Source organism: Centroberyx gerrardi, chromosome 21 (genome assembly GCF_048128805.1).
Source record: "Centroberyx gerrardi isolate f3 chromosome 21, fCenGer3.hap1.cur.20231027, whole genome shotgun sequence".
Classification (NCBI taxonomy): Eukaryota; Metazoa; Chordata; class Actinopteri; order Beryciformes; family Berycidae; genus Centroberyx; species Centroberyx gerrardi.
In genome coordinates this window covers 17,862,104-17,882,535 of record NC_136017.1, presented here as the reverse complement: position 1 = coordinate 17,882,535, position 20,432 = coordinate 17,862,104, and the positions used below count along the sequence as shown (strand labels likewise).

The following is a 20,432-nucleotide window of genomic DNA, read 5'->3' as shown; positions in this document are numbered from 1 at the left end:
CTTAAGGTTTTGTGCTCCTTACACCAGGTTATGACTCTTTAATACAAGTGGTTTCTGAATAGAAGCCCTACCATAAATACCAGGTTTGGGTTTGGGTTAGGGTTAGGGAGTGATTGTAGTCAATGGAAGGTCATTACAGGTATAGTAACACCAACACCAACACGTGTGTGTGTGTGTGTGTGTGTGTGTGTGTGTGTGTGTGTGTGTGTGTGTGTCTATGCGTGTGTTAGCCTGTCCCCTGGCGTAGGAGTCCACTGTAAACTGATATCAAAAAAGAGACAGGAGACGGAGAAAACAGAGGGATAGGTAGAAAGAGGAAGAAAAGAGATCGGAGACACCAGAAAAAGAGAGGACAGGAAGAGAAAGGGAAGAAGTTGAGGTGGAAAGAGAGAAAGAGATTGTAGAGGAGAGGGAGATCAGTAGATAACAGCAGAATGGCAACTATTGTTGTTAGAATAGGAACATAAAACACACACAGACTTGGTGTTAATGGTCAGAATAAAAGACTAAAAGACTTAAAGGCTCAAAGACTTAGGGTGTGGTCACACCAACAATTAATTTTGTTTGGTCCGAACCATAGTGTAAGAGTTTACTTTGTTGAAGTTTTTTATTTGGTTCATTTAGGTTCACACTGTCCCCTTACAAGAGAACCAGGGCTTGTAAACTAAAGTCACATGGACTCACAAGTAACTCATTTTTTGGACAGAGTTTTGGTAACTTGTCATCCTGCCAGGTTAGATATTTTGGCAGCAGGAGAGTCAAAACAAGACTGACTCCAGTCCCTGTAACTTTAGCGAAGCATAATGGACTCGTCTGTGCTCTTTGTTGTAATTTCCCTTCTCTGGTGTTCATACCAGTTAAGAACACATGAATAAATAGCTGGATATGAGCATCAGTCCAGACTTCATTTTGTTATGCTAGGCTTTCCAAGCATGAGGAGCTGCTGGCTATCAGATGTCAACATCCTAACAAACCGCACCACAGCTCTGAGGCTCACATTTTCAGGCGTCTCTGTGTGTGTGTTATCTGGAGTCCTCACCTGGCCAAATTAACCAAACTAAAGGAGTAAATCCAGAGTTCAAATAAACCGCTCAGAACATGTTTGGTGTTAACCGTCTAAGGGGGCGATCACACAGAGAAGCGTTGCTAGAAACACAATTCCTGCAAAACCATTGTTTTCCTATGGTACGGTGCGCCTGAGGTGCGCTTCTCTCTTGTGATGTGCTTTGTGTTTTTCTGGCAGTTTTAGGTGCGCATTAAAGTTCAAATATTTTGAACTTTTTGAAGCAAGGAGTGGAGTCGCACCGCTCGTCAATGTCGCACTTTGCCAGATTTGATGTGGTAGGAATGGTAGGACAATGGCCAATATTGATTAAACGATTTCCTCTAAAAGTTGAGCAACAGCGGCAGTGGTGTGCTTTGTTAACATGGAAGTTATACTAACATTCTCTGAAACTCATGTTCTGGATATTTCTCACCATGAATTCAGTGACATCTGGTAATCTTTAATTTGTGAACCTCCTCAGCTCGTCTCTCTTCCATCTGCTCCATTGTCTTCGCTATCGGCGGACATCAACCGGATACAGGTAGGAGGAAATACAAAGCGGGCCAACCACAGTTCTTGAGGTCTTGCGTCGCCCTACGCGTAGTTACAATTTTGGAGAGGTCGAAAACTACGGCGTCTGTACAGCATAGTACAGCATTCACCCATAGGATGTTAGCAGCCAGCTACTTCATGTTGTTTTTAACCCACTAAAGTCATCTAACGCTAATTTTATCAAGCAAATGTGGGTGATTTGAAGCAGGTAGATTTGTTCTCAGATTATGCTCTCCTGGAAAAACTCCTCACTGTCAAGTGAAAAGAAGTAGCTGGCAAATCCACGTGTATCGGAGGAGACACGTGGTCATCTACACCAGTGGTTCTCAACGTGGGGTCCGGGGACCACCAGGGGTCCTTGAGGGGGTTCCAAATGGTCCCCTGATAAATTCTTAAACTTCACCATTATTTCATTCACAAGAATACAATTAGAGAATGTAGAAGAATAACTATTTTCATCATAGTTTCACTGATTTCTCTCTACGTACAATACAGATAGTCATGGAATTCTAGACAAAATCCTAACTAACAATAAAAACATTCTCACATTTGGGTCCGAGAGACAAAATCTCATCACATGTGGCCCTAAAGTGTACTAAATTAGGGGTCCTTGATATAACAAGACTAGGTCAAAACCTAGTATATGGCTGGACCGTGTATGGGTGTGCCACGTGCCACGGCCGACCAATGGTGTAACTAACTCCGCTGTAGACTGTTAATACAGAATAATAGTCCATACATCCATACTGTTCTCCGTTCCAGCGCGTCCCGTCTCCTCTCTCCGCTGCTGTCCTCTCCACCGCGCCCACGGCCCGCATTGATCCTCCCGAACCAAGCGCCAGTCGCTCTGGTACCCATCGGTGCCGAAAACGCCGTTCGCCGGACACTCGGTGACGCATTGCCGTCGGGAGCCCCGCCGAAAGCTCGGCCGGATCACCGGGAACAAATCGGCGCCCAGCTATCGGCACTGGCCGGAACCGTGCCCCCGGGAAACTCCGGGAAGCGTCAGCAGTAGCCCTCAGCGCGCCGAAACCTCCATGCTTGGCTGTGTCTCTCTCTCCGCCGACAGAACAGAGGGCTGTCAGGTGGACTGAGCTCGCGCATATGCATCGAAATAAACAGTAATATGATATAATTGTATAGATTCTACTTTAGCTTCAGCTTACATGCATGATATTGGTCAGCCTGCTTACTGTGTGGGAGAAATGGGTTCCCGATCTCAGGGGAGAAACAAGATGGCGGAGAAAACGAAACTTAAATTTCTGGCTCTGTGATCCTATGATGTGCCACGTGCCACGGCTGACCAATGGTGTAACTTCATCACTCAGTCAGTCAGTCAGTCACTCAGTCAGTCAGTGAGTGAGTGACAGACATTCGCGTTTATAGGGCTGGCCCCGCTGTTGCGGTCCAGCCAAAAAAGGTTGAGAATCACTGGTCTACACCCTCCCCGACTGACAGGGGTCACGCAAAGATGGGGAGTGTGGAGCACATCGGGAACTGGCAACGACAAAATAGGGAGAAACAAGGCAAAAAAATAGATAAATAATTGATTGCCAGATTATAGATCAACAGCAAACCAGTTACTGTAGTCTTTGATTTGGATCTTGTCCAGCTCTACTCGTCTCTCTACCATATCCAAGGATGATTTTGGTGTAGATTTAAAAAAAAATTCTCAGAAATTTAGCTAGCTATTTTCATCTGCACCGCTGTCTTCCAGGTAGGGTTTCCCAGCCCGAGTACAACATAAATCAAATATGGCCCCAGTGTGAATAAAGCGTATGAGTCTCCATCTGTCTAGAGCGTGAGGGAGGAGAGAAGGAACGGAGGAGTGTTGTCTCTGTGTCAGGACGATCACCCATTAGCATGCAGGAGGAGCTGAAAGGGTTAAACCGGAACAATGCGGCTGCTGGTCTGCTGGTTTAGACTGGGAGGAGGCTGAGGGTGGACTGGTTGGTCTGGTCTGTTTGTGTGCGAGTGCTGGGGGTGTGGGGGTGGGGGTGGGGGTATGGTGTGCGTGCGTGTGTGTGTGTGTGTGCGGGAGCAAATTAAAGAGGGAGGGGGTGTCTGTGGTTGGGGAGGTGGGGGGGGTATGTTGGGTGGAGTAGTTCATGTGTGTGTGCATGTGTGTGGTTAAGGGGGTTGGGGGGTAAGTACACAGTCACTTTTCCCATAGTGCCTTTACAAGTGGCTGGAGATACAGTGTAGTAAGTGTGTGTGTGTGTGTGTGTGTGTGTGTGTGTGCGTGTCATCAGCTTGGTAAGGCATGTGGCTGAAACAGAGCAGCAGAACTTTAACAGCTCATTATATTTGATGATGCTGTAATCTCTCTTCTTCTTTTTTTGTCTCTCAAAGACAAATAAAACCTAAACTGCCAAACTAAAACAATGTCCTCTGTCTCTGTCTCTATGTCTTTCCTTCTGACTTTTTTCTGTCTTTCTTTCTTTCTTTCTTTCTTTCTTTCTTTCTTTCTTTCTTTCTTTTCCTTTCTGTCTCGTCCTTTCACTCTCTCTCTCTCTTCCCAGATGTTTTTAGCTGATCAAAAAGTTCAGAAGTTCACAAAGAAATGACAGAGTGAGAGATGGAGAGCGAGCAAGAGAGAGAGAGAGAGAGAGCGAGAGAGACACACACAGGGGGAGAGAGAGAGAGAGAGATACGGAGAGAGAGAGAGAGAGAGTGAGAGAGTGAGAGAGAGAGAGAGAGAGAGAGAGAGAGAGAGAGTAGAGTGAAGCCAAGACTGTAATCAAAGCCAACCTGATTCCTTACACACTGTTACATCATCTACAGTACATACTCCTACTGCACTGACTGGTTTACTCACTGACTGACTGACTGACTGACTGACTGACTGACTGGTTTACTCACTGACTGACTGACTGACTGACTGACTGACTGCCTGGGTTCCTCACTGAGTGACTGACTGCTTTACTCCCTGACTGACAGGCTGGTTTACTGACTGACTGACTGACTGACTGGTTTACTGACTGACTGACTGACTGACTGACTGACTGGTTTACTGACTGACTGACTGACTGACTGGTTTACTGACTGACTGACTGACTGACTGGTTTACTGACTGACTGACTGACTGACTGGTTTACTGACTGACTGACTGACTGACTGACTGACTGGTTTACTGACTGACTGACTGACTGACTGACTGGTTGAATGCCTATTTTACTGACTGATTTGCTCACTGACTGAATAGTTTACTGACTGACTGTTTTACTGACAACTGACTGGTTGACTTGATAGTTTAATAACTGGTTTGCTGACTGACTGGCTGATTTACTTACTGACTGCTTGGCTTACTGACTGACTGACTGGTTTACTTACTGGTTCATTGACTAGTTTACTGGCTGACTGAAAATGTTTGAAGTCAAATTACAGAAATGAACTTGTCACTGTTAATGTAACACAGCATTTATATGAAACAAGTCAATACAGTTTTAATGTTCTTTCTCAGATGTTCATGCCTCAGATAAAATGACTCTACTGCCCTCTACTGGGGGGTGAAACACATAACAAACCAGATCATAGCAAATTCTAATAACATAATATAATTTATTCCAAATTTCCTCTCAAAAATTAACAGGTCAACATTTAGGCCTAGAATTAGCACTTTTGTCATAATATTGTCTTCAAATAAGCATTCCAACCTTCACAAGCGGGACACATGAAAGCAAGGACATTCAATCAGAACTGTGATTATACAATACAATACTCATTAATCCACTCATCTTGATCTCAATGAGACTAAATGAAGGAGAAATAAAAATGACAACACTTCAAACATGAGTGTTTAGACTCTTTCATCCATGGGTTTCCACACAAATTTATATTTTAATTTTCAAAGAGGAAGGAAGAGTATAAACGTTTCAGTGGAGCCAAAGGTTTGAAGTCTAGAAATGTCTGGAAACTGATTTACTGATTGATTCACAAAACAAAAGAAATAGCAACTGAAAATATTATTACCATGAATCCTGGTTATAACCAGAAAACCAGAGGCTGTAGTGAAACATGGAGAAATCCACCAAATCATTCAGACTTGCCTAAAAGCACCAAAATTGGTCTACATGTACAGTTTGATGCGCTGAACATTTTCAGAATTGGAGCCATCATAAAAATGGTTCTTCTTTCCTCCATAAAGCAGCAAATTGATTTTCCTCCATATCTGCTGAACTGATAAATTATGTCTACACCCGTGTTTTGATGGCCAAAGAATACATTAGTGCTGAGGAACACATAAACTGCTCAGATCATCATGTAATGGTGAATTCAATGACACTGTGTAAAGAAATAGATGGTAAAATGGGACAAGAATACAATGTCCCATGTGGTTGCTCTGGTCACCACTGCATGGTTTTGGATCGGATCAGTTTCCTGGTCAGAGCGTGGCGAACGCTCAGCATGTAGGAGCGGCGGTCAGGCAGCAGGGGGCGCTGTTGATCCAACACCAACCTGGAGAAAGAACGTACACAACATCAGAGACAACTGCCAAAAACTCAGTTTACACAATGCAGTTATGTCATTCCTTCTGTAGTCTCCTTCATTACCAAAGTGGATTTAACAGGGGAAGTCAATAAGAGATCAGAGGTTTCCTGGAGGAGGGTACCTGGACACCTGATCAGTCTAATCTAATCTAATCTAATCTAATCTAATCTAATCTAATCTAATATAATTCAATACTGTAATATAAAAAGTTCAATAAAAGACATAAATACTCATAAAAGCAGCAGAGAGCTACACTACAAATTTTAAGGTGTGTGTGTGTGTGTGTGTTAACAGATAAATTGACCACCGCTAACTGTGTGAAATCAGATATAAAATAGCCCAACCAAACCTAATAAGCTGAAACACTGCTGTTTCCACAGCTAGCACAGCCTCCGCTACTGACAGCTCCCTGAAACCACACCTAGACACATACACACACACACACACACACACACACACACACACACACACACACACACACATCACTGATTGATAATTATTCAGTATTATGTGTAAGTAGTGACAACATAGACACCAATTGCAAATACAATTTAAATAATACAGTAGTAAAATAAAATAAAATAATATTGATTATGAAAGGTAAAAGTAATAAGATGACAAAAATGTAAAATAAATAAATAGATACATAACAGCCAAGGGGAAGATTAGTGAATAAAAAAAGAAATACACTTTTTAAAATGAGAAATAAACAATCACTCTGTTTACATTATTGTGTTATTACTGGTATAAATTAATGAATAGTGTTTGTTATACTACTAGATACAGTGAGAGCAAGGAGTACTTCTTCACCAGGCATGACAGTACTACTGACAACACACACACACACACACACACACACACACACACACACACACACACACCTTAGATCCTTGGCCAGTTCCTGTCCTTCCTCTGTTGTCACCTCCCTACCGATCTCCATGTCTGCCTTGTTGGCTACCAGCACTGTGGGAACAACTGGCACACACACACACACACACACACACACACACACACACACACACACACACACACACACACAGAGAGAGACAGACAGACAGAGAGAGAGAGAGAGAGAGAGTGAGAGAGAGATGAAGTGATAACAAACTGACAGGATGATCTAGGAGAGCTGTGAATTTTGTGGCAGAGCTGTTAACAGACTACCTACAATACATAGGATGGCCTACCAAACATGGAGTGTGTGCGTGCGTGTGTGTGTGTGCGTGTGTGTGTGTGTGTGTGTGTGTGAGTGAAGGTGACAGTAGACAGAAGTCAGACTGAGTTAGAACAGAGACAGACTGAACCTAACAGCAGAAATACTGAACACAGTGTTCCTCTTGAGAGATAATACTATCTGTTGGATGTAGATCAGTAGTTTTTAGTCAGTCAGTCAGTTACTTAACTGGCAAGTTAATTAGTCACCTGGATTCTGTTTCATCTGTGCCTCTTAAACCATCTTTACACAGCCTTTACATCTGTAGTGATGGTGGGGCTGACGTGGTTTTGGTTTTTTGTGTAAAGATGTCAAGCCAAAGGCAGGGTAAAAATAATCGGACCCACTTCACTACCCTAAGCCGGACCTGACCCACTGTTTGATCTGTGGAGAAATGCCTGGTAACCATCTGGTGTACCCTAGTTCTAGCTAGTATAATCCCCATACATGCTGTTTTTTTCTATGCAGAAATCTGCCAATTGAATGTGTCCTTGATCGTCGGCAAAGGTACATGCAAGACCTCTTCCGAACCGTTGGGTTCCACCCTTAAATCTGGTGTATAGATGATCCACAAGCAGCAAAAAACAAGAAGTGGTGGAAGAAGACAGTGGGAATAACGGGGGAACCAGTTGAAAAAGTTGAAATTTGGTGGATCACTTGCATATCGAATTGATGAGTGGTTGCAATTGAGAAAAAGTCTTAAGTCAGATTCACATAACACCATCAAATGTTGTGTGCCTGTCAGCAGACATATGAAGAGGCAAACCCTCCATTATTGGTACAATCAAACAACATGGGGGCACATGGGGGAATTAGACCTTCTGGTAGTAGAAGGCCAGCACTAATGGCCACTGACTGGCCACATGATGTTGTGATAATCGTCTAAAATGCTTAAAAGTGGCGAGAATTTGAACAGGCAGATCTCATTCAGCTACTTTCATGAAAACGTGTGCATCTCCTGATGTGAAACAAGCTGGTAATGCGGTATGGAACAAATTATTAACCTTAGCTAACCGAGTCAGTTAGTTATCGGTTACCCAGGCTTGGTTTGGTCTATGTGTTTCTACAGATGGTAGTTAGTTAGTTAGTTAGTTACCCAGGCTTTGTTTGGTTTGGTCTATGAGTTTCTTGAGTTGTGGGACCTCCATGAAGCTGAGGCGTTGTGTGATGGAGTAGAGCAGCAGGAAACCATCAGCCCAACGGATAGCAGTCTCTAGAGAAGCCAGAGAACTCTCCTGGAGGAAAGAATGGGAGCAATATGAGGAGTAACATACTGTAAGGTAAGGTAAGGTAAGGTAAGGTAAGGTAATGTAACATAACATATCGTAACGTAATAGAGTGGGAAATAATGACATTCACACTCAATTCAGTAAACATTACATTCCTCCACCTCGCTACGCTATTTTTACCTGTTTGTCACATGAAAAGGTTAGCTAACGGTTCCGTTTAGGCAAGTAAACAGCTTTGGTTGCGGTTAGGTTAAGGTTTGGTAACTACAACATCATTGATTAGGGTTAGGGTTGGGTTTAGACAACTAAAACTTTGGTTAAGGTTGGGGTAATGTTTTGGTCATGGTTACGTTTGCTAAAAGCGAAAATTTTAAGCACAGTAGAGAACTTATTCACATGAGTTGGGAATTGAACCCTGGTCGTATCCGCCCATCCACCCCCTGCACCCCCCACCACACCCCACCCCACTTCACCCAACCCCACTCCACCTCACCCAACCCCACCCCACCCTACCCCGACCTCGACCTCCACACCCTCTTTCTTCTAAAATCTTTCAAATTCATTAACGTTAATGCTGCCATGAAAAGAGAGCAGCCCAGAATGAATTACTCTTTTTGTGTCCTGTGATGTTACAATAACATAAGACAAACAAAAATATACCTTATGAGCTGTGTCCAAAATCTCCAAATCAACAGCTTCCTGGTCCACCACCCTACGGCATCTGTAGGTCACCTCTATGGTAGTACACACACACACACACACACACACACACACACACACACACACACACACACACACATTTCATTAATTTTATCATGGTGATGAGCAGTAGAATTGTGTCAATAATATCAGTGTCTCATAAAGAATGGCATCACATTATCATTAGCAGCACCTTGTTGTTTTAATGGTCTTAACGGCCTCCTCTCTTTCACGCAAAGAGCGAGATGATGTGATTATAAAGTGATCTATTGATCTAGAAAAAGAAAACACACTCTCTCTCTGTCACATACACAGGCTGAGTGGTATCACCGTTACCCTTTTTATGGTCGTATTCGCCGATGAATCGCTTGGTTATGAAACGAACACACAGCGCTGGAGACACAGAACAGACTCCGTCACTGAGGAATATACTGACTAAAACACAGCCGACAGTAACATATTCCTCTCTCTCACCCGTACGCATACACACACATATATCAAGTTCGCTTTCTACAATAATACAAGAAAACCAGTAGATGTGATGCCTAGCTGGAGCGTCCGCTCTGCAGTTGACATGCAGTTCATGTTTTTGTGTTAGAGAATTAGGGTTCGGGTTAGGGTTAGGCTTAGTAATATCACCTGCCTTGCTAAAACAGGTGCACTAACGCTTTCCAGGTGCACGGGTGGAGAGGAGGGGTGGGGGGTATGCATGATTGAAGTGAGTGTAACTATGTTGACTTTAACGTGCCACCTGTTCACACCAAAGTCCTGTGGTAGCACAGAGTTGTCAAAATATTTAATTCATGTGTTGACGTATCCACTCCAGTTAGGAAATCCCTGAATGTGGATGTACAATGCGCCACCCTCCATCTTTTTGATGCTTGAGCGCACGCTGCAGGGCTCTTGGGCCCTGTGCCGACCTAACAGCGCATACCATAATTCCCCTAAGCACTGCTGGACATGCTGGACAGTTATACCTCTGCAGGAGGTTGTACAGAGCACATCATTAGACTTTAAGTACGCTGGATGACAATGTTGAACAAGGTCCATAAATTATATTTAAACCACCGAGGAAAACGTAGTCTGCTTGAACTTGACCGCTACAAGAATGGTTTGCGTTACATAAGTTTGGAGGCGAATGAATCATAGAGGTACCAGTAGCGGCAGACCACTCTGTTCAAGTTGCTCCATGCTTCCTTTCTGTGATTTTGTGACCGGAAGTGAGGTAGGCAGTGAGGTTGGCTACCTGAATCCTGAATTCATCCATCTATTGGGATCCTCACGCGCAGTTACGTTTCGAGGGAGGTACACAACATCTGCACATCTGTAGGAACGCATGAACGTGTACAAAATAAATGTACAAAATAAATTTAGTGTAGCTTAGGTGTAGCACAGGCGTCATTTACACTCTAATACAACACTGTGAATGCTACATGTTCACCACATCTTAATGAAAGACATGCCAACATTACACATATGCTACATGTATGCTACGCCTGGGTCTCCATTGTAAGTCTATATAAATCCTTGGCATAATCTTAGATGTTCGGTCCGATCTTACAGGTCTAAGGTAGATGTTCCATGTACTGGTTCTCTACGATTATGGTGGAAATCCAACTTCACACACACACCAAACTGGTCTTATGAAATTTAATGAAATGACCAAAACTTTACCCCTAACTGTAACCAAAGTTTTAGTTGCCTAAACCTAATGACAACCTTAGTCCTAACCAATGTTGTTTTAATTGCCTAGACTTAACTGTTATTTTCACGTGACAAACAGGTGAAAATGGCGTGTTATGTGACAATTATGTGACAATTTGTCCAGTTGTCACATAATTCAATTTGTGGTCATTCTTCATAATCTTAACATTATTCTTGACAACACATCATCACACACACACACACACACACACACACACACACACACACAGACTCACTCACTCACTCACTCACACACACACACACACACACACACACAAACAGAGTTGCTCCTTTCTGTCTCTCTGTCTACCTACCTGTCTGTGTCTGTCTGCATATCTGTCTGTCTGATTGTCTACCCTGCCTGTCTACCTGTTTTTCCAGTGTTTTGAGTTCCAAGAACGAGGAGTTTAACTGGAACCATTTTCCTGCCAGATTCCACAGTCAGTCCTGCTGTCTGTCCCTGCATTAAAACCCTGCAGAGAAGAGGAGAGAAGAAAAGGAGGAGAGAGGGGAGCAGGAGAAGATATACAGAGGCACTTTTATATGATCATACTGCAGCACTGTTGGACATTTTCAATATACTGTATCAATAATTTGGCGTGCCTTCAAAGGTAAACTGTAAGTGGCAATGTAAAACTATGTGTAACGATGCAAAACCATATGTAGCAATACAAAACTATATGTAGCAATACAAAACTATATGTAGCAATACAAAACAATACAAAACTATGTGTAGCAATGCAAAACTATGAGTAGCAATACTAAACTATACTGTATGTATCAATACTAAACTATATGTAGCAATATGAAACTATAAGTATCTATAAATCTTGATGAAGCAATAAAAACTATATATAGCAATACAGGTCTGTATGAAACAATACAAACTATATAGCAATACAAAACTTTATGAAGCAATGCAAAACTATATGTATGAATACTAAACTATAAGAAGCAACACAAAACTATAAGTCACAATACTAAACTACATGTAGCTATATTGAACTCTGTGTAACAAGATGAGTAGCAATACAAAACTATAAGTGACCATACAAAACTATAAGTAGCAATACTAAACTATATGCATCAATACTAAACTTTAAGTAACAATACTAAACTCCATATATGGATGAAAGCAAGAGAAAGTAAGAGTGATAAACTTACGGTGTTCAGTCTCAGACACTGACCAGAGAGGGAATGGAAAGATGGAGCTCTCTTCTCTCTCTCGCTCTCTCTCTCCCTCTGTGTGTGTGTGTGTGCGTCTGCTGCTGTTTGGTAATAAGAGTTTCCTCTCTCTTAGGGAGCAGAACACAGCTACCTATCTAGCGGAATGTAATTTGGGGGTCTTTTGGTGACATTTTTTTAAATGTCATCCCTACCAAAAGTGATGTGAATCCATACGTATTTTGTAAAAACTTTACTTTGTAAAAATGATCATACCTACATGTGCAATGGCATATACAAAATCACGTGACTGCAAAAATACCACTGATCAAAATTGACTTGATAGTGTCACACAGTTGCTGCAGATTTTTTTGGCAGCACATTCATGCTGCAAACATCAAGTTCCACCTAATCCTGAACCACGACAGCACAACAACATCAAAGTAAGGCAGAAGCCCAGTAAGTCAATCAGCCAATAGGAATATACACAATACATGAGATGGCAAAAAATGTCACCACTAGATTGAAAACAATTCTAACAAAAGCAAGAAGAACAGCCCAGACGTTCTTTTCTGCAGCAACGTCCTCCAGCTCCTCCTGGGGGGGTCCCCAAGTGCTCCCAGGCCAGCTAGGAGATGTAGTGTCCTGGGTTTACCCTGAGGTCTCCTCCTGGTAGGTTACGCTCAGAACACCTCCAAAGCAAGGCCCCCTAGGTATATCCTTAGCAGGTGCCGAACCATCTCAACTGGCTCCTCTCAATGTGGAGCAGCAGCAGCTCGATACCGAGGTCCTCTTGGATCGCTGAACTCCTCACCCTGTCACGCTGAATGAGGCCAGCCACCTTGCAGAGGAACCTAACCTTGGCCGCTCGTGTCCGCGATCACTCACTTCACTCACTGATCAAAGCTCGTGACCATAGGTGAGGGTCGGGACAAAGATCGACCAGTCAGTCAAGAGCTTTGCTTTGTGGCTCAGTTCTCGCTTCACCACCATGGTCCAATACAACACCTGCATTACTGCAGGCGATGTGCCTAACTGGTGGTCAGTCCCCCCCCAAGCACTCACTAAAATCAACTGCCACATGCCAAAAATGCAAGAATGTGTAACTGTTCATAATTTGTACTTGTTATTAAATACAATAACATGTACTCTAGGTGTGTATGGAATACATTAACTTGTGCAGAAGGCACACCAGCATTAGATCATACAACTAATCAACATAGACAGACTGACAATGTGGGTGTGTGCGTGCGTGTGAGTGTAAGATGATGAAACTGAAAACTGGTAGTGTGGAAGAAACAATGCTTTTTATATCCTTAAATGATTTTAAACCATCAACCCTCTGCAGTATTTGAATCTATGATTTCATTTAGTGGATTCAAATGAACCCTTTAGAATGTGTGGCTTTTGGGTCTGGTCGGATTGGCCAGACCTCAGTGACGTGGGCACGGTCTGAGTCTGGGACTGTAACACCCTCTGAGAACATTAGAATTGACCCGATTACATGTGCAAGAGCAACTGTCACCTACAGGGGCTCAGAGCGCCAGCTAACACCAGCTAACGCCCGCAGGCTCCTTATGGACCAACAACAACTCTAGCAACAGCAACACTGAAATGGTTTAAGGTTACAGTTCTCCTTGTAACCTTAAACCAGTCCGGTCTAGCATGTCCCCCCTCTGCTGATCAGTCTGTGTCACATTCTGTATTTAAGAATACTAGACGTCATTTCAGCGTCACATCTATGCTTTTGCTCTCATATAGCCCAGGATATTTTTTTGGCTATGTAAGCAGTAAATACACTGTAACACATTTAAACAATGCATAAACAGCTGTAAATATAAAATAATATGCACCAGAGAAGTCTATATGTACAAGATAATGCTTTATTTTGTCATATACCCTAGAAGAAAGTTTCAATTTTAAACCCTATGTAGCCGCATTTTAGCCTATTTAGATGTCTTTTAAACAGCACTTCACATGGCAAGACATAACAGGATTGTTAAGGATTGGTTATCATTTTTATCATCATCTATGAGAACATACAAACATTGCCGTGCCACACCCATCATCTTCAGCCTTTGCAATAATGACGCTGACATATTCTCCCATTTAACTGCTAATTCACCTGATGTTTTTGTTGATGAAGAAAAAAAAAGAGATAATAGCCTGGACAAAGTCTTCCTTACAAAGATGTTTCAGCCTCTACTTTTCTTTAGGGTAAGTTCTGTTGAGGTGGAGAAAGTCATCTAGAGCAATGCATGAGATTACAGTGCCACCTACTGATCAAACATAGTATATAATGTTTTTCAATACAGCTCGTCATCTTGCAAGTCCTTGTCATTGACTTTCACCTCAACCGCTCATAATCAAAAGATATTGTCAGTGCAACCTAACTGAGTTTCTCATCTTCTTGCATAGTTAATTTGATACACACAGTTCATTAAACCAGTAATTTATAGGTCCAAAACAGACCAATGAATAGTGAACAGTAAATCAAAGCCTATTTATGTCACAAGATGTTAATATAATCAAACAGTACCTCTTCCTGCAAATAGTTTCACCAAGTAAAGACATTGTTTTACTGTGGAAAGTGCCTGAGACCCATGAAGTTGAAATTATCAACACAACTTTGGCATGGTAACATGCTAACACAGCTTTCTGAGTCTCCTATGATGCTCATATGTATGTCAACAATTTAAAATATTATATGGCAGCGACCTAAATTGTACCAGCCAAACGACCATTCACTTATGCTGATTTGAAAAGGAATGCTTGTTCTATGCATGCAACTTCTTTGGCTTAAATAGCCTAGATGACTCAGAGATTTCAAGTGATTGAATATAAATTGATAATCAAGAGTCTTGGGAACATCTTATGGACTCGCCATTTTGATACTAACTGCAGACAGAAAAAATTAAAATAAAGAGAAATCGTGTTTTTAATATCATGGGTAATATAAGAATAAAATGGTGTCCTCATTCTTAGTAAAAGGGCAAATAAAAGTATGTGAGATATAATGAGAAAGCACACACAGCACATACTGCATTTAGAATACTGATGGTCAAGAAAACAGTCATAACACATGCGTTATCTTGGTTTGCATTGCATGATACTGAAATATTGACACCTTCATTCAGAGTGGGGAGTTTGATAAATGAACCCTCTCCATCAACTATTTAAAAAATATATATTTTTAGAATTACATTATAACAAGCAGTCATGTAACAGAATACTATGAATAGACTATCAGATAAAGGCAAAAATGCCTAAAAAATATATAATTTTGTCTCAAAGGCAGTTAGTTATTTTATGTACACAGACAATCCCTTACAAAAAAGTCACGTGAAAACCCACATGTGAATTCACAGCACATGTGCTTTTGGGAAACATGTTGATTTTCATATGTGAACATCTTTTTTTTTTTTAAGTCTACATGTGAAGAAATACTGTCATGTAACGGCAGGTGAAAATGTGAAAAAAAAGAAAAATAACCCTGAAATTTTAAGTTAAGTAAAAACTGGCATGTGATGTCGGAATATAACGTGGAAAAAAATTCAGCAAACACATGTGCTTTGAATTCACGTGGGTTTTCACGTGACTTTTTTGTAAGGGAAAAAAAATCACTGGCCTCTGGTCAAGTGTATTGTTTAATTCCAAAATGATTTAATCCCAGGTGACCTTGGTGATCTGTCCATCAGTGAAGCAGCCTTTGCCATCACTGTATTTGACTTGTTCTTTTCTGCATATGAAGAAAGTGTTCAACACAAGAGGTTTTCCACTATGTTGTTGACCAGTCCAAGCCAAGGTTTCCCTCTTGGTTAAGTGCTAATGTGAGGAGTCTTTACTACTGACATGGCAAATTAAAAAAAAGTTTCCTGTGTGTGCGCCCTTGTGTTTTTCATAGTAGCCTACTGCAAGGACTGTCTATGTCCATGCTCATTGCAAGCTGTCTGGTTTTCTCTTCTCTTCTGTTCATCTGATTAACACAAAACTTGGTGTGGACCATCTTGGGACCATCCTCTATAAAGGTTGTATAAAGGTAATTGATAGGCCAAATGGTTTGGCTTTTATCAACCAATGAACTTTTAACGGAACACACCCTAAGACAAAATTGGCCATAACTCATTGACCATTCATCTAATCAAGACAAAATTGGAAACACATGTTGAGGAGTGTCGCTTGAGCACGCACACAAACGTTTTGAGTTCTACCACTAGTGGGCGCTACAAATGCTACAAATATCTCATAATTGTTTACATGCTCTAGGATCAAGTCCACTTAAGAAATTTGGTCGTGATGGTCGTGATTGATGAAAGTGGGCGTGGTTTATTGCATAATAACCAAATCTCCATAGATATTTAAGTAAATATAATTAAGTAGGCTATTAAGTATTATAATTAAGCAAACAAAGATGACATCAATGACATCAAAAATCAACAAAATTTAGGATAAGGTAGATCAAATAGTGCAAATAGTTTGATAAATTGACAATGTGACATGTTCAAGATAGTTTGACTGTAACTTATTTAATAGGCTATCATATCTTTAACTTATATATACAATATAATATTATGAATATTTTACTATTCAATATATATTATTTTGTATTTATTAGGCTAATTGTTGTTTTGTTTATTATTATTATTATTATTATTAGTAGTAGTAGTAGTGTTAAATAATATGTTTTATAATTAATACTTTTTTAACTGTTAGTAGTTTTAGATATAATCATCATCATCCCAGTAGTTTTTGTATTATTCAATAGACTACAAGCACATATGTCAACGCTCATTGTTTGTTTCTATAGAAATTAATAAGCAGCTAATTCTCTGAAATTGGCTCATTTACATTAGAAAGAACATGGGGCGTGTAGGCAATAGATAGCTAGAGAGAGAGAGAGAGAGAGAGAGAGAGAGAGAGAGAGAGAGAGAGAGAGAGAGAGAGAGAGAGAGACGGGGAAATCTACCCACGGCTCTAGGCGCTTCGGAGGATTTCCTGCAACATCCAGTTGAACGACAGGACAGTAATGACAGAAAAACACCACTCACTTTCCTTATAGGACATTTTATTGTATTCCACTGGAGCTCGCGGGAATACAGTTCACTCGCCGTTTCGCCATTTTTCATAGTTAAGTTGTGTCCTGTGCTGGCTGTACAGCAGGAAAAAACTACCTCGGGTTCAGCAGGCTATTTAACAGACCGCGTTGGACGGAGCAGGGATGGGACAGAAAGAAGCCGCATTACAAAACCTATAAAAAATACTTCTAAAAATACTTATTTTGCTTCTGGCGGGAACCGAGTGAGTGCGTAGAGAGGTGATAACGTTATTGCCCACATAATAAAACAGGAAGTATTCGTTAAACGGGGAGAGTAAAGGAGAGAGACCGCAGGGATGATGAGAGACTCCGCTCCTCCGGGTCTGGAGCGGCCCGGGCTGGAGGATGTGGACGAGGAGGAGGACGTCTTCTTCGGCGAGAAGAGCTCCCAAAGCCCGCCGGAGAGCCGGAGCTGTCAGGTGAGCGCGCGGGGAGTCTTTCTCTCTCCCAGCGTATGAAGGCTACATATCAGTATACAGCCAGGCTGCCTGTCAGACTTCCTTACTTTCTTATCTACATACCTGTCAGTCTGTGTGCACCTGTCTAGGTGTATCAGTCATAAAGTTACGTATCCTTCACTACATTCTTTCCCTAGCAAAATATAATATCCCCACAATACTCCGAAAAAGACTCGTTGACATTTGTGTAGTAGCCTAGCTAAAATGTATTGTAGTTTGTTATCCTATGGGTTATAGCAAATGCATGCATAATGGGTTCCTGCTTGATGTATAAGGCACATCTCTGGGAAATCTGACATTAAAATGTTATTTCATATCGTAGGACATTGGTAAAGAATTACCCCAAAAAATACCATTATGGCCACCAGTAGGTTGCACTGGGCACTGTGTTAATGTAGCCTAAGAATCGAGGTGTTGCTGAAAAGTAGCAAATGTGCTCAGTCAACCTGCTTTGGGTAAATAAAGAAATGGAAATCAAATTATTTCTTATTATTTATTGCAGATACCAGGAGATAAGAAGGAGGAGGAGGAGGGGAAGCTGTCGGTCTCCCAGATGGAATCAGAGTTTGTCCACCTGACCATCAGAAAGCAGGTTTCCTACAGGTAACAAACAAAATGTGGAATGTGGGAAATGTCCCACTTTCTGGTTACCCGCCTGCTAACCAGTCACACCTGAATGCTGCATTAAGCCTACATAACTGAATACTGCATTACATTCCTGACTGTGCAGCGTCACAGTCGTGCCGTAACGGTGGTGGCGTGGGTGGGTCCTATTTTAGCTTGCTGAGGCTGTACACTAATGGGTCTGTGTGTGTGTGTTTATTAGGGGTGGAACAGTTAAAAAAAAACTCAATGTATCTGTGATTAAGTCAGACTTTAATGTAGCCCCACGGACTCAAGATGGTGCAAAATCCGATTCTGACACAATGCCTTCCTCCGTGGACATATAGAACACTGATATATCCAAAAGAATAATCACCCAAAAGCATAATTCCATTTACAAATAACCTTTAAAAGTCTCCTTCAGCACAAGGCAAAATTTCTGATTTCAGATTAGGTCCATCTGCACGTGCACGACTCTCCTCAGCACTGGCAGGCTAGAGAGACTGCTGACAAGAAAACACAGAAAATGTAATCTTACAACCATGCAACTTTTTGTTTACATAGATAGATAGATATAATTTTATTAATGTGTCACTCCTCAGCAAACAAGTCAAACAAAGCAACAAACACAATAACCCCCAAAAAAAGACAGTTGAGGACCACTCATCAAGAGTTACGAGACACAGGCTAAAAACAATACACATAAAAAAAATACTAGAATATATACAAATACATGTAAATATACATATTTACATGTGACAAAACCATTCAAAGCACATTTAGAAGTGCAATATACAGTATACATAAGAAGGCAAGGCAAGTGCAACAGTGTGGTTTTCTATGTCCATGGAGAAAGGCATTGTGTCAGAATTGTATTTTGACCAGCCGCTTTCTGCCACACGACATCTCATCAAGAGTAAGCTCAGTTAACTGTTAGGTAGCTAACTAGCCAGCAGGTTAATTTAGGACCACAACCCAAGTTCCTGCTAAAAATATAAAACCTATTAATTTTTTTCCACAACAAGAAAATCGCTTATTTCACTTCTTCTAATGTGCCTCCTTATGGCGATTTTCAAAATAATTGTGCCATTAAAGGTCCCATATCATGTAAAACAGGATTTCCCTTGCCTCTGTGATTATAAAGGAGTTGGATGTGCTTTCTAAACATGGTGAAAGTATCAAAACGCACGACCGCCAACTAAATCCACACAATCCATATTAGAAAAGCGAGCCTCTAAACGAGCCGTTTGGACTTGCGTAACTTTGTGGCGTCACAAAGGTTCGCTCATTATTATTTTTGTAAGAAATAATAGTTTAACAAAGTTTTTTTTTTTTTTCTGAGCGGTTGTCATTGTTTATTACCGGAGAGTTTTCCCTACCTGTAGCTGCCGGGCTGTGGTGTCTCATGGTGTTAGTCAATCAGAACAGAGGGTCGTTAATATTAATGAGCCTTAAAGACACAGCAACGGAAACAGCCTGTTCTTGGTAAGGCTCAGAGAGATGTTGGAAAATGAACGTGTAAAAATGGATTGAGAGTGTTTTTGGTACATGACACCACACAAACAGCATTTAATGGACCTCAAGACATAAAATAAAACACTGGAAACTGTAGAATATGGGACCTTTAAGAGGATATAATAGATACAATTTGTTTCGGGTTGTGTTTACTTATATTAAGTTCAGTTCGCCTGTGCAGTGATTCACAGTTTGCCCATGTATTGCCGATTAGGGGGCATATCTGTTAAATGACAGTAAAAGTGCTTTTGTTCTGTCCTGAAATTACCGTGATCATCAGCAGTGTCTTCTTTTGAGACTGTAATTTTTCGTGATGTATAGCTGGTCGTCTGTGCTCACTACGTCCATCTTTTTGTACAGTCTATGCTACTAACACTAGCTGCTACTAGATAGGTTAGCTAGTGTGCTAATCAGATGTGTTAACAACAAGACAGTAATGGTTAGCTGACCAGATACTATGGTTAGCTAGCTAACAAGCTGACATTATCTAAACACTAAATCAATCAGATGTATCAGTGATGAAATGATCAGTTCCCAGTCAAAAACACCACGGAAATTAACAATAGCTTTTCAATTCTACTGAGTCATAGGTTTAGAAACGCAGCCAGCTGTTCACAGACACTGTTGCTCAAGAGGTGAGGGCCTCCAATATGGCCGCCAGAGGGTG

General features: G+C 41.3%; 2 protein-coding genes across 2 annotated transcripts in view; one reads left to right on the top strand and one right to left on the bottom strand.

Annotated features, from left to right (window-relative positions):
• Positions 1 to 5,488: 5,488 nt before the first annotated feature.
• LOC139925382 (ras-related and estrogen-regulated growth inhibitor) lies at positions 5,489 to 11,351 on the bottom strand. The gene is made up of 7 exons (XM_071916731.2): positions 11,300 to 11,351; positions 9,563 to 9,619; positions 9,188 to 9,261; positions 8,395 to 8,533; positions 6,970 to 7,063; positions 6,438 to 6,509; positions 5,489 to 6,055 (listed from the first exon to the last, which is right to left on the bottom strand). Exons 1-7 carry the CDS (start codon positions 11,349 to 11,351, stop codon positions 5,944 to 5,946), a joined length of 600 nt encoding a protein of 199 aa, XP_071772832.1. The 3' UTR covers positions 5,489 to 5,943.
• A 6,014-nt stretch (positions 11,352 to 17,365) lies between these two features.
• The window catches only part of dgkza (diacylglycerol kinase, zeta a), a 116,153-nt gene continuing 113,086 nt past the window's right edge, over positions 17,366 to 20,432 (top strand). The window contains exons 1-2 of the mRNA XM_071916770.2: positions 17,366 to 17,608; positions 18,150 to 18,250. Of these exons, the coding sequence (XP_071772871.1) occupies positions 17,486 to 17,608; positions 18,150 to 18,250 (224 nt within the window). The 5' untranslated portion in view covers positions 17,366 to 17,485. The remainder of the gene's footprint in view (positions 17,609 to 18,149; positions 18,251 to 20,432) is intronic.

Coding starts and splice junctions, on each gene's coding strand:
- LOC139925382 (XM_071916731.2), bottom strand. CDS start 11,351: ATGGTTCCAGTTAAACTCCTCGTTCTTGGAACTCAAAACACTGGAAAA. Junction 9,262..9,562: donor CGAATACGACCATAAAAAGG/GTAACGGTGATA, acceptor GTACTACCATAG/AGGTGACCTACAGATGCCGT. Junction 8,534..9,187: donor TTTTGGACACAGCTCATAAG/GTATATTTTTGT, acceptor TCTTTCCTCCAG/GAGAGTTCTCTGGCTTCTCT.